Source organism: Scomber scombrus, chromosome 16 (genome assembly GCF_963691925.1).
Source record: "Scomber scombrus chromosome 16, fScoSco1.1, whole genome shotgun sequence".
In the NCBI taxonomy this organism is placed as follows: domain Eukaryota; kingdom Metazoa; phylum Chordata; class Actinopteri; order Scombriformes; family Scombridae; genus Scomber; species Scomber scombrus.
The window spans coordinates 13982021-13995970 of NC_084985.1; the positions used below are offsets into that span (position 1 = coordinate 13982021).

At 39.9% G+C, this 13950-nt stretch overlaps 1 protein-coding gene across 1 annotated transcript; it reads left to right on the forward strand.

Moving 5' to 3' along the window:
• The first annotated feature begins 730 nt into the window (after window positions 1-730).
• Window positions 731-11577, forward strand: zgc:63863 (uncharacterized protein LOC393372 homolog). Its single transcript, XM_062436294.1, has 10 exons — window positions 731-928; window positions 1978-2032; window positions 2700-2830; window positions 2929-3009; window positions 3593-3779; window positions 3943-4044; window positions 6239-6380; window positions 7267-7451; window positions 8168-8277; window positions 9907-11577. Exons 1-10 carry the CDS (start codon window positions 859-861, stop codon window positions 10086-10088), a joined length of 1245 nt encoding a protein of 414 aa, XP_062292278.1. The 5' UTR covers window positions 731-858; the 3' UTR covers window positions 10089-11577.
• Window positions 11578-13950: the final 2373 nt, after the last annotated feature.

Here is a 13950-nt window from a genome sequence, read left to right on the forward strand (position 1 = left end):
ACCTTGCATTGACTATCCCTGATCTAGTGTCACTAGCCTATGTGAACAACAGAGCTAGTTTTTTTTTTTCTGTAGTCAGGTACCTGAAAGGCAAAACTCTGGGCAAGAAAACCGTAACACTCGCGTGTCCTAAAATGAACCTGAACCCGTCTGTCATTAAACGAAGCATATCATGGCATTTAAAACAAGGACGTGCATACAGACACAGACTTCATGCATTAAAAGCAAGGCGAAGGACATTTATTTGTAGCACATTTCTACTCAAAGGGCTTTACAGAGTATAAATAAAGCAATTTATAAATGAATGTTCTTTAATAAAGACCCTATACTAGATTATTGATATGTGTTATGCTGGTTTTGTTTCACGTCTATAGGATATTCTCTGCGCTCTCGTGTTATTACTGTGATTTTACTTTTATTTTTTAGTAGGTTTTTTTTAAACACTCAACTTGTTATATAGCACTTTTCTGTCACCTAGTGGAAAGGGTAGATGCGTCACTTTACACGTTGCTAAAGAGCTAATCCACTAATAACACTAAAATAAAAAACATTGCCCACTATCGCTCAAACGTCAGAACTACAAAACTACAGTTAGGTAAGATTGCGGCGTGCGTCGGTGGGAAAGCCAATCACGTTCGAGCATTTTGTCACGTTGCATTTCTGACCAATCACAGCGCGAGTCCTGTCAAGGTAGGTTGAGCTTTTCAGACAGCCACCCAGCTGTTGAGAGAGACGTCGTTATGGCAGACAACATCAATATATTATTTTAAACCTATTTAAAGGTCCAACTTTTTATTTTGGCGTCTGCCTATGGCACAACAGAAACCTCGTCGTTTAGTGCTCTGTTTTTAAAGGGGGATGAAAAGACTCAAGAGGAAGAAACATAACGCCGGAGTTGAGGTGAATGGGGAACGATCTGTAACAAGAGGTGAGACGACCAACTGTTAGCTAGCTAGGTAACGATTAAGGTATTGGCAACAAAATAGTCACAAAAAGCTATTTATTTAATGAAAACACACCCGTAAATCACCTCATATCGATAAACAGTACGTGTACCCTACAGACTCAAAGTTCAGCAGCCCAGCCTACTTGGCTTAACATAATTAACTTTAATACTATTACAGCAGCCTCTTGACTTATAATACAAGACACTGAACACAAGTTGTCCGCTGTTTTCATGACCTGCAACCTAAATCACCCTCTGTATCTCTTTTTAGACTTTAATCATAATAAACTTTAGCTTTATAGCTACAAGTGCTGCTTGCGTGGCAGCTTGTTGGCCAACTTGGACAGCTAGGAAACTCCCAGACAGGCAGAGGACAGCAGGAGATAACATGTTATACTCACTGTGCAATCCACTTCATCATTCAACACTTGATTTCTGTTTAACCTAGTGTTTGAGGCTCATTATAACCAGTAATGTGACTATATTGTAATAATAATGTTGATAAACTATTAGATAAACTGACACATTTTGTCACTTCTAAAGTTAAAACAAAACCTTCTTTAGAGAGACACATCCTTTCAATATGTTGAGCAGAAAGTAGTAAAGAAATACCATGGTACCAAAAGTCATACTTATAGTTTTAATATAAGCAGTAAAGCTTGTGTCAGTTAATGTACAAACTAATATATCATGATTATTTATCCCAGAACGTTATATTTTTGTTTGTGTGTGTTTTCTTGAAGATGATTGCTAGCCTCTATTTATAACCTCACATTCCTTCCTTGATTACTTCATCTTTCATCTCCCCACATCTTTCTGTCCCTCTCCCCCACCCTTATGCTTTGCTCTTTCTTTCTTTTCCCTCTGTGTGTTCTTCCCAGTCTTTTTCTCTTTTTAACATCTGCTTTGTCACGGCTCTGTCTGTCTTTCATTCCTCCAATATCTCTTTTTTCTTCCTCTTCTCCCCTCATCCTCCTTCTCCCACTCTGTATTACTTATCTCTCATCCTCACATCTCTTTCTCTTTTACAGAACCAGATTGCGGCAGGAAACAGAAGTTGGCTGAGATCCCTCAGGCTTTGAACAGGTTTATATATAATCAATTACAGTTTGCCTGTTAAGTTGGTTTTCTTCTGAGCTGAACAGTATTCGCAGTATAAGTGGAGCTGCTGAAATGCTAATTTTATATTATTTCCCTGAATGTGTCACATTTAGTCAAAGCAACTTCTGGATTGGTGAAACGTTTATTTGAATTGGCTAAAAATTACACACACTGTTCCACAATTAGATGGCAAGCATTTATCCACAGACAGTGACCTTCATCACTCCCTCCTTAGCTGATTTCACACATGAAGATTACTCACATTTTCACAGAGGAATAGTGTCACATGGGTCATGAAGACTTGAGTGTTGCAAGGCATGTGAGACTAGTTGCTAAATTGTCCAAGAAATGCACTGACAGCAGCCAGACTAATTGCACAAAACAATAGTTTTCTCAGTTCACCGAACTTAGACATGTGGATACACATCCTATTGTCATCAGCACAGGGCAGATTTCAGGATGTTAGTCATGGAATTTGACTGTCTTTAGTGCAAGGATGTTCACGAATCCTTGTTAAACTTAAAAAAGATAAAGGTGTTTTAAAAAATGCATCCAAAGAATAGTTACAGTGGGAGTTTTTTCCTGTATGAGAAGACATAAAAAGTAGTAAATCACACTGAATAATGCTCAGTTCTGCCTTTTGAATGGACAGTGATCCAGTGGACATTGAGACCCTGAGGCGCGCAGCAGCCAGTAAGGGAGGACTGCTCACTGATGAACTGAGGAGGAAAGTCTGGCCCAAACTGCTGAGCATCAATGTGTATGATCTACCACATAAACCTGGTTAGTGGTTGACTGTTATTAATATTGACTGGTGTGATGAATACTACATAATACTAATAACACTAACAGTAATAATTGTATATTTTTTACTTTTGCAGGTCGAGATGTGAGGGACAACCACAAGGACTACAGCCAAGTAGTCCTGGATGTCAGGAGGTCTATGAAGCGTTTTCCTAAAGGTCTGTGTGTGTGTGATATCTCTAAAGATAGCTGTATAGCTGAAACTAACCTTTATCAAATTTTACCCCTGTATCTTTTGCAACATGCAGATATCTGGCCAGGCTTAATAATTAATTAACTGAGTACACGCTGCACCGAACATTTTTTTTTGTCATAAGTCGCCTGTTTTGTCAGCCGAAATCACAAGCTGGGTGATGGAACAGATAAAACCATCCTACCTTTTCTGTCTGGGAGGCTGTTCATGATTCAGTCTCAATTAATTGTGGTGTTATCTATTTTAAACGTTTAAACATCAGTGAATGAGGGAAAGCTGGACTCACAACATTAGGTCCTTAGTTTCAATAATCTATGTTTGTATATTAAGCTACTCCATAAATATAAAGTTGTAGAATTTGACAGGTCTTACAAAAAAGTTAGAAACAGCTTAGTTTTTTGTGTGCTTATGAACTCATATGTCTGGCCTGTAATAAAACCCAGGAATTATGATAATGTGTTGAACTCTTCATATCAATGACAGACACAGGCAAGCTCCCAGGTTGCTTCTTAGATGTGATAATGAATCAGTTCCTCGGCTTCTCTCAGGTATGCCAGCCGCAGAGAGAGCCATACTTCAGGAGCAGCTCATTGACATCATCCTGGTGGTTTTGAAATGTAATCCTCAGCTCCACTACTATCAGGGCTACCACGATGTGGCTGTCACTCTGCTGCTGGTAGTCGGGGAGCGGATGGCCATTGCCATGCTGCACACTCTGTCCAAATATCACCTCAGGTACTGTATTTTATATGTTTTCCTGTTGAACAAACTATTTTATGTCAACTGAAGACATTAATTGTAAGCTGCTTAAACTCAAAACGTTTTAACAGATACCATTAACCAGCCAAATTCTGATTAGTCCTTCACTAATACCTATATATTTTGTGTCTCTCTCTAGGGATTTCATGGATCCTACTATGGACAGCACTAAACACATTTTAAACTATTTAATGCCAATATTGGAACAAGTAGATACAGAACTACATGACTTCATGATCAGGTACATATTCACACACACAAACACACAGTTTGAAATATGTTCTGTTGATGCTTGCATTTATTTGTCTCATTGTATTAAACAAACAAACAAAAAACCCAAAGCATGTAAACGTTCACACATAAAGGGTTTTAGTAGTTTTTTTAAGGGAATGCAGCTCCACTTTTCTGGTACCATGTAGCTTTTGTTTGTATTCAGTTTGAATTCATTTACTGTAAGTTTCTTTGAACAAAACCACCTGCCAAATGAAGGTGATGTAATGTAAGTAACAACCACTAGAGGGCATTAAAGTGTTGACTTTCACCTGTGAGGTTCACAGTGAAACAAAGAGGCCAGTGTATTGTTGAATTGGACCTGAATTCAAAATTCAATCTCAGTGGAGAATCCTGATGTCAGATGGTCCACCAGCTGCTTCAGAGGCTTTTCTCTCCAGCCAGATTTACACAGTGTTAACCTTTTGTGAGTAATCTTATAGTGCAATTAATCAAGCAATGATATATAAATTACATTTTTAGTTTATTGAAACAGCATCAACAAAAGAATGCATTTTAAGATTGCAATCAGCTTGATCAATGTTGGTGTACTGAGTATGGTGAAGATTGGGATTTAAAGTGTTTGCAGTTAATGATTTGCCCTCTAAGGTGTGTGTGTGTGTGTGTGTGTGTGTGTGTGTGTGTGTGTGTGTGTGTGTGTGTGTGTGTGTGTGTGTGTGTGTGTGTGTGTGTGTGTGTGTGTGTGTGTGTGTGTGTGTGTGTGTGTGTGTGTGTGTGTGTGTGTGTGTGTGTGTGTGTGTGTGTGTGTGTGTGTGTGTGTGTGTGTGTGTGTGTGTGTGTGTGTGTGTGTGTGTGTGTGTGTGTGTGTGTGTGTGTGTGGTCTCGTCGCCTGTTCATAATAGATGCTGTGCTGGCAACCTCCAGATTTGCAAACTACTGTCAACTCACATACACGCTCACACAATAACAAAAAGCACAAAAAAACAAGACATGGCACTCGGAGAAAAACGGCAGGATAAACAACACCCCACTTCAAAGTTTGGAAAGCTCTTTCTAGTTTGTGCTTCCTCTTCCCCTCTCCTGCCTTCTTATCTCTGCCCTATCTCATGCTCTCACTTCTTTTTAGCTCCTTTTATTTTCCCTTTTTCACTTCATTCTGTTTCTCCATCCCTCCCATTACACACGCTTCCTGCCCTTTGCTCCTTCTTTGCACCCCTCCCCCTCTCCATCACCATCATCGCTGGCTTCCTTTCACTTGTCACTCCCTTGTCCTTGTACTCATCCTTCTCCCTCCCCAAATGTTCCTATCCAATATTTATCAACAACCTCTCAGAGTTTCCAATTTACTTGAGACTCTGTCAAAAATAACTACAACAGACAAAGATACCAAGGGAGAGCGTGGGAGGGTTATAAACTGTTTATGGAGGTAAAGAAATGTGTTCTGCTTTCACATCTGTGGGGGTCAATCTTAAGAAACTGGGGTTTAATGACCCTGTTTAAGGGGATGAGCGGGGAATTTCCTTCTGGATCTTGGTAGATTATGTATAACAAATAAATCTCAACTCCGAGGTTCTCTTATGAGCTTTTCCTGAGCTTTGAACTGCAAATCACAATCTTTATCAGCAAACAGGAATGGCTCAGGTCGTCGACAAATGACCTGTGTGTGGAACTTTGGTCAAATATACATGTGCATCTTTTGGTATTTAACTAAGATTTGATCATAGCTGTGTATCACATTTTATCCAACTTATTATAAATTATGTATATTTATATATATGTCTGCAGTGTGATTTCCTACCTTGCATCCGCCATTAGTTTTCATTAATTTCATACAGTGTGAGAATTTCAACTTGCAGAGACTTTCTTCATATGATGGATTTTTTAAGATTATGTAGTTAACTGATCTTGTGACTGTTTTTCTGTTTTCTGTTGTTAGACTTAAAAGGGGACTTTTTAGTGACATTGAGGCAAGGTTAGATAAATAAGGCAAGGCAAGATTATTTGTATAGCACCTTTCAGCAACAAGACAATTCAATGTGCTTTTCATAAGACATAAAAAGGCAAGATATAAAATACAAAGCAATATTTAAAAAATACATATAAATATATTTTTTAAAAATACTGAAGAATATAGGAAAAATATGTATGTCGGACTTTCTTTTAACATTATTGGCCTTTCTTTGTGTGTTTGCATTTTCTCTCAGATCGGAGGTGGGAACCATCTTTGCGCTGTCCTGGCTCATCACATGGTACGGCCACGTCCTGCCAGAGTTCAAACACACCCTGAGACTCTATGACTTCTTCCTGGCCTCCCACCCACTGATGCCCATCTACCTCGCTGCTGCGGTAAGAGGGATTCAAAGCCAGGGAAAATGAGTGAGAGCCAATGAGATTGTTTTGTCAGTAATCCAGGACGCTCACACATGCACACACTTAATTGTGCAACTTATACACACAGTAAGGCGGAGAACTGTGAAGTCACTGGACTAGTTAATTAGATACCTTTACCTCCTAATGAACAGATGAGAGAGAGAGTGTGAAAGAGGGAAACACAGGAAAGGAGGGACAGAGGAAGAGATAAAAAGGGGAAAGCGAGGGGAAAGGACGACAAGGAGACCTGACTGATGTTTTAGGGAAAAGGAAAGAGAGACAGCTTACAAAGGAAAAACATCCTTTCATTTGAGACTCTTTTTCAGTTGCTTCACTCTGGAACACACTCATATCTTTTGGCTGCTTTTACCCAACAACCTTGGCATGTATGTTTAATGTTTACTGCTGGAACATGTATGTGTGTATCCTTTTGTTTTCTAAGATGTTTACTTGTGTGTGTGTGTGTGTGTGTGTGTGTGTGTGTGTGTGTGTGTGTGTGTGTGTGTGTGTGTGTGTGTGTGTGTGTGTGTGTGTGTGTGTGTGTGTGTGTGTGTGTGTGTGTGTGTGTGTGTGTGTGTGTGTGTGTGTGTGTGTGTGTGTGTGTGTGTGTGTGTGTGTGTGTGTGTGTAAGGGAGACTTCTGTTTGAAGTGTGTGTGAAACAACAAAGCAGAATGTAGTTCATGTTTCCTCCAAGGCTGCGTTCAGCGCACAGCATGGGGGGTTAACTCTTCATCTGCCTATTTCACCACTCAGTTCTTGTTCTGCCTCACTAGCAGCAATGAAACCAGCCAATAAACAACATGTTTGACCACAGTGAACAGCTTTGGGGTTAACAGTTTTCACTCCTCCTCTCCTCATCAGATTGTTCTACACAGAGAGAAGGAGGTGAAGCAGACTGAATGTGACATGGCCATGGTCCACCACCTCCTCTCCCGCATCCCCCAGGACCTCCCATATGAACTTCTCATTGGCCAGTCCCAGGAGCTGTTCGACCAGTATCCTCCCTCGTTACTGGCCAAACGGGCAGCGCTGCAGTCTCGCAAGAGGTGAGGCAGTTGCAACTGAAAATGGTTAATGATGTTAAAAACATTTGGAGGTGGTGTGTATTGACTGTGGATGATGTAATGTAATTTCCTTAGTATCCAAGAGGGGATGCTGTAAAACACATCTAGACTGAGTGATGCTGCTGCTGACATGCACAGATCATTTAGTGTGTGTGTGTGTGTGTGTGTGTGTGTGTGTGTGTGTGTGTGTGTGTGTGTGTGTGTGTGTGTGTGTGTGTGTGTGTGTGTGTGTGTGTGTGTGTGTGTGTGTGTGTGTGTGTGTGTGTGTGTGTGTGTGTGTGTGTGTTCCTTTTTCCACATTTTTTTACTGAGGGGAAACATTAGACTCAACTATTCTCTCACTCTGTGTATCCATCTCTTTTTCTCTCTCAGCAAGTGTCCTTCAGTGTTACAGTCATTGTTCAGGAGAGGAAGTGACATCACTGACACAAGGTCTTGACTGAGTGATACTGAAAGATACTGATGTCCAATAATACATTACACCCTTGGCTTCCTATACACAGGAGCAACTGAGTTAGCAGTTTTTTTTCGAAATTATCTCTCACACATTTTCCTTCACCTGCCTTCATCCATCAGCTTATCGTTCAGTCCATCTCTTCATGTCATTCCAGCTGTCCATGTTTCACCCGTGACCTGACTCTGTGCTCCATCACTGGCTAACACCTCCACTCCATTCTCCTCCTCTGTTTCTTCTCCAGTCAGTCCATCAGTACCTTTAAGGCGTTTCAGCTGTCCACCCTCCACCAGAGGCCAGACTCGGTGCTTCAACGCCTCACCAAGGCCCAGGACTCCACCACTTCCAGACACGGTAAAAAACAACAATTGAATTCTTGTTAGAAACTCTTAGAAGTGGGGGTGAAATTTTATATTGACTGTGAGACCATATGAACAGCTATTTCTACCCATCAAAATCATTTGATTGCATGTTTTTTGGTGCTTTACACAAGAACACTGTTGTTCTAAACAAGGCAATAATAAATATGTCATCCCCCACAAACATGGCCCCCCTTTGGGCCAATCAATAACAAGTAAACAAATGTTGTAGCACCCCCATCAGACCAATCAAGTGCACATTTAAATATGCCAGAACAAAACAAAGAGATGCATTATTCCCGCAGGTTTTGTGGGAATCTGATCAGCCATGTCTGATATATTGTCTGTGATGTACAGCAAATCAAAAAAAATGTTGTAGCGTTCCCCTCAGGCTGAACAGTGTAATATTAAAACTGATGCACGCTATTCCCTGCAGTTCCATCAAAATTAAATTAACAGCATCCAAGATGAAGTGCATAACGGACAAAGAGCTGATCCGTAGCACCTCCTGACTTCACTGTGGCAGAGAAGTGAGTCAGTAAGCCTGACAAACAAGCTGGAATCAAAATGTTAAACTTATGATGTATATTGGCTGACTAGTGAACTTTAAAGTTACCATATTTAAGACTTTTATTGTATTAATTGTCTGATACTATTTATGGATGGAATTTGCTAAATTCTTACCTTGCTATGATGTAGAAGTATACATCAGAGTGTGTCAGTATACTGAGACATCACAGCCTCTCCTCTTCTGACAACACCCAAACCACACCAGTCAATAACGGTTGATGTAGTCTGAGGTGCAGCAGACTTAAAACTCTCAACCAGAGAGGGCAGTGTAACATTATGACCCAATGAATCCTCTCAGCCTACGGTTTGGTGTATCATAAACATATTCACAGTTGCTGCTCTTCTGTTCTTCTCAAACAGAGTAGCCACTCAAGTTGTGTTTGCTGCTCCTGATAGGCAATACATGTGTAATTTCAACTGGAACTTTTAATCCTGTAGTATCATTATTATTATTATTATTGTTATTATTATTAAAGTGCATTTGCCACTCAGTTTATTAGGTAAGGTTTATTAGCTAAAACTAAACCAGTGCAAGAAATCCAACATTCATGAAAGTCATCATGTTTTTATTGAGAGATGTTGATCCAACTTCAGGGTGGAGTTGTGTCCAATATTTAGTCTACCCTCATTGATATAAATGGGGTGAACCAAATATTTGAAGTACCTCTCAGAATAATACAGTCAGTAAAGCCGCAAAAAGTTGGACAGCTCTCTAAAGCAGTTTCAACAAAAAAGTTCACAGTAAAACCATTGTAAAGGTCAAATTTATTGCAGGGTATTGCATTAGACTGCAAAGGTTTTACTTAATACCAACTATTTAGTAACCATTTTGACCTCTTGTTAATATAAGTGAGAGTATTGCTGTTAGCAAAAACCATGGAACAGGATAATTCTTAATGTATTTCGATGCTTCTGCCCCTTCCTTGTCTTTGCTCCTAGTGTTGCAAAATGCAGCTTGATCCTCCTATGGTCCAAATTCGAGCTCTGTGGAGCCTCTTGACCCTTAATATTTCTGCCCCAGTCTGACCCCCTCCTCCTTGTTCTGTCCTCACAGCCTCTAGACACTCTGGCCTGGAAGCTGCTTTGCCCCGGGACAGAGGCCAGCTGTGGGGGAAGGGGAACAGGATGGTGAAAATGGCAGTGTGGGGGCTGTCCGCCACGCTCGGGGCGGCGGTGTTCGCAGTGGCCCAGACGGCCATGGACTGGGGACCTGAAGTGTTACTACAACTGTTCTGATGGTGGCGGTGGGGATTTAGACTGTTAGATACACACATTTGACACATGGTGACAGCACAGACTATCTGTTCTTCAGATGGATAAACAACATATACAAAAACACAAATACACCATCACAGACTTTGAAGACTTGAAACCTCTTGTTGAGAGGGGAAAAGCAAGAGGTCAGTTATCTTGGTGCCAAACAGGTTGTTGCTACTCAACCACGATGAACATGACTAGTAGAGCCTCAGGATGTGTGTGAGTGTGTGTTGTATGTTCCTGGATGTGAATGCAAGACCTCCTACCACATGTATATAACTAACACATCTTGCTTTTTCAGGCTGTTGCGAACATGTAACCACTTGTTTTACCGTTTTACACGCGCGTTTCTGTATGTTTCCTGTTTGCTGATTATTTTTCTAATACTCGTTTTTAAGCTGTCACGCTCGTTACGCTGCATTTCTGTTGATAGTGTTTTTAGCGCGCCTGTTGGATCAGCAGCCATATCTAAGAGCCAAAAGTGCCCCTAGCCAGCACAGCGACACATGAATACAAATTATTAAAGAGCGGTGTTTTCTGCTGAAAGCTTCCAGTTATGAGCGAAGAAGGAGAGCAGGAGAGAAAATGTGAGAAAGAGGGAGGGAGGTATGGAGGGAGAGATTTTGCCTGTGAGCCACTGGTATTAATTGTTTTACTCCAGGTGTCAGTGAGTTACAATTACAGTATAGGAGCTGTTGCTGCCCCAAAAGTGAACATTACACATAGTTAGTCTGCAGAAAAGCAGCCCTCATGCAAGCAACGGGCCTATTGCAGATTCATTTTGCAGGAGGTATTGAAACACATATTTTTTTAATACGTTATTTTTATATTTTCTGTAGCAGTTTTCTAGATGTTGTGGCCCACCACTGCTGAATAAGTATGGGGAAGACACCAGTACTTTTACATTCTTAAAATATTTACCAGGTTTGCGCCAACATCCACCCTGAACAGCCGTCAGCAGAGCTGCAGTACTTGTACTCCATTCTCCTCAACATCATGTTCCTCTTCAGCATTTACAGCTTTGCTTCAAAATAATTTTACTGCTACATTTGGGGCCGAGCAATCTGAGTATTTTTAATATAAATTTCACAATGAAATTGTGTTTTGTTTTTTAATGATCTATTATAATTTGAAGAAGAAAACGACCTGCATCTCCTCTGGCAGTACCTGACATAGATATTGTTGGACCAAAGTGTTTGTTTGAGCAGAAATTTTGAGCTGAAAAAGGTATATTAATAATACAAGCTGTTTCTAACTGAGGTACATACATATGTAAAGAACGTAGGGGTTTCTCCAAACAGCAACGGTATGCTGTGTGTGTTGACTTATATTCTGAAATATTTATCACCTTTTACTAACATGTAGCCCAGCTGCGTCTGTTAACACGACTCCACCGGAGTCACAACACTCTCCTCCCTCCACTTCCTCTATCATCAGATTTATGTAGAATATGTCACATGTTCACACAGCTGCATGTACAGTAGCGCATGTGCGCTTTTGAATTCAGTTGCTTTGGAGCATATGAATTCAACTGGTACGTAGTCTGTTGTCTGCTCATAGTACTCAAGAGTACAGTTCATCAACAGTAAGCACCAGAGGAAAACGATCGGTACATAAATGACAAACAAAAGATGTTTTAAAGGGTAATTTGGCTGTAAATGTGTTGTATGAACCCGGAGAGCTCCAGAAAAATCACATTTCTAGTTTCAGGGCAGTAAGGATTGCTGAGTAGTTAACAAACCAGTCAATTAATCTGTCAGTTGATTAGTTAGATTTAGACTTTCTTCAGAAAATGCGCTAATCAGTCAGTCAATATTTTAGGCCATCAGTAAATCAATCGGTGGATTGTAACTCAGGTAGTCGACTGGTCTGCAGACCAGTTAGCAGCTCAATATGTGAGCGGTTCAGACATCCAGTCACTTAGTAACCTGTGCTGGTTGTTTGAATGACCTCAGCTTTTCAGTTCGGCAAGTCATACATCACATGAAACAATATGTGTGTCTGTCATTGTTTTTAAAATGCTTTAATTGTGTGTGTGTGTGTGTGTATACAGGTATGTGTGTGTGTGTGAGATTGAACATATTAGCTTTAGTCACAGGTCAGTTTTTCTTTCGTTTTTGTAACTTTCTGGGCATCTTTTTTATTTATTTTTTGTTTCGGTGCTCTCAGTGCTTGGCTATTAAACGTCAACAGTCTTATAATTTATTTTAAGAGCAACAATCTGATTGGCTATTTATTTAAGGGGTAACCATTGAATTGAATTGAAAATGATTATGTATTTAAAATAGCTGAATACTGTTTGGCAGTCAGAATGTGTTCATATCTAGTTCTCTGTCAGTTGAAATACTGTATCTGGTCAGTTTTTATGGATCAGGTCAGCAATTAAAGGTTTGGCTCATGTGCTAATTCACTACATTTAAAATTAAAATAATAGATAGAGAAAAAGGGAACATGTTCTGTCATGGTGTGCATGGTTGCTCTTATCACAAAAACAGTTTATGCTGCAGTGAAGTTAATTTTGTCACCACTGGCTGTACATTTGAAGTGACTGTATGTACTGTAACTGTGCATCCATGATGCTTAGTTTTATCAATGAAAAAAACAAACATGTAATCTTATTTGCTTGCACTCGATTGGCTGCTTAAGACATTAATATGCAAGGAGAAACTCCTGACCTGATTTTCAAACATTAGCCAAGATGCTGAGTATTTGTATCCATGCCATGTAATACACACACACACACACACACACACACACACACACACACACACACACACACACACACACACACACACACACACACACACACACACACACACACACATACACACACACACACACACACACACACACACACACAAAAAAATCACACTGCATACAGCCATACAGGGAGGGTGCTAGTGGTGCCAGATCATAATGAGGATTTCATTCCTGCCCCTGGCTCTTGGCATGCCTAAGACACCATTTCCTGTCTTCTTTTTTTCACATTCACAGTGAAACACCTACACCAACACCTGCACTGGTTTTGGTTTGGCAGATGCCTCAGCTGAAAAATGATCGAAGTCTAATACATACTTGGTATGAACGAAAATAAATAATGTATGAGAAAGAAGAGCGATCCTGGAGATGTTGAACCCATGTCTAAAGTTTTCAGGGGCATGAAATTCATGAAAATCACCATGTAAACTTGTTCTAGAAGAAATAGAAGATGCTTTATATCATTTGACTGCAGTGCAATTATTTACTTTTATTGATTAGCTTTGTTGAAAATACCTTAACTATTTCACAGTTGAATCATTTGTAAACACTGCTTTCAATGCCTTTTACTTTCATGTTATCAGCCTTTTTCATCTCACTTGATATCAGCTCACATCTGCAAAGTTTTTAAGGCTATTTTGCACTCCACCTCCTAATTATTCTGTTAAATGTATTTGCCAAAGACCCAAACAAAAAACAACAAAATGTTGCATCAATTTGACTAAATATGATCAGTATTTATGATGAATATGAAACAAGTAATACAGCTATTAAAACAGAAATCTGCAAACCAGCTAATTTGACAGCTGTTGATTGACTCTAATTCAAAGAAATCATTTTCTGTAAACCAAAATATCAAATTTTCATGCCAAATTATGAATTCAGTGTGGTGTGATGAAGAGCTGGAAGTTGAACTCCCAGTGAGGTCACGTTGAGCCTCGCGTGACACCTCTGTTCTTCCCTCAGGTCCAACGCTTTCCCAAAAGACTTGATCACACCAAATGCTTTTTTCATATGCAAGCCTTTAGTTATGTTCATATACAGTATATGAGTAATATGGGCATTTTAATGCATGTTTATCACG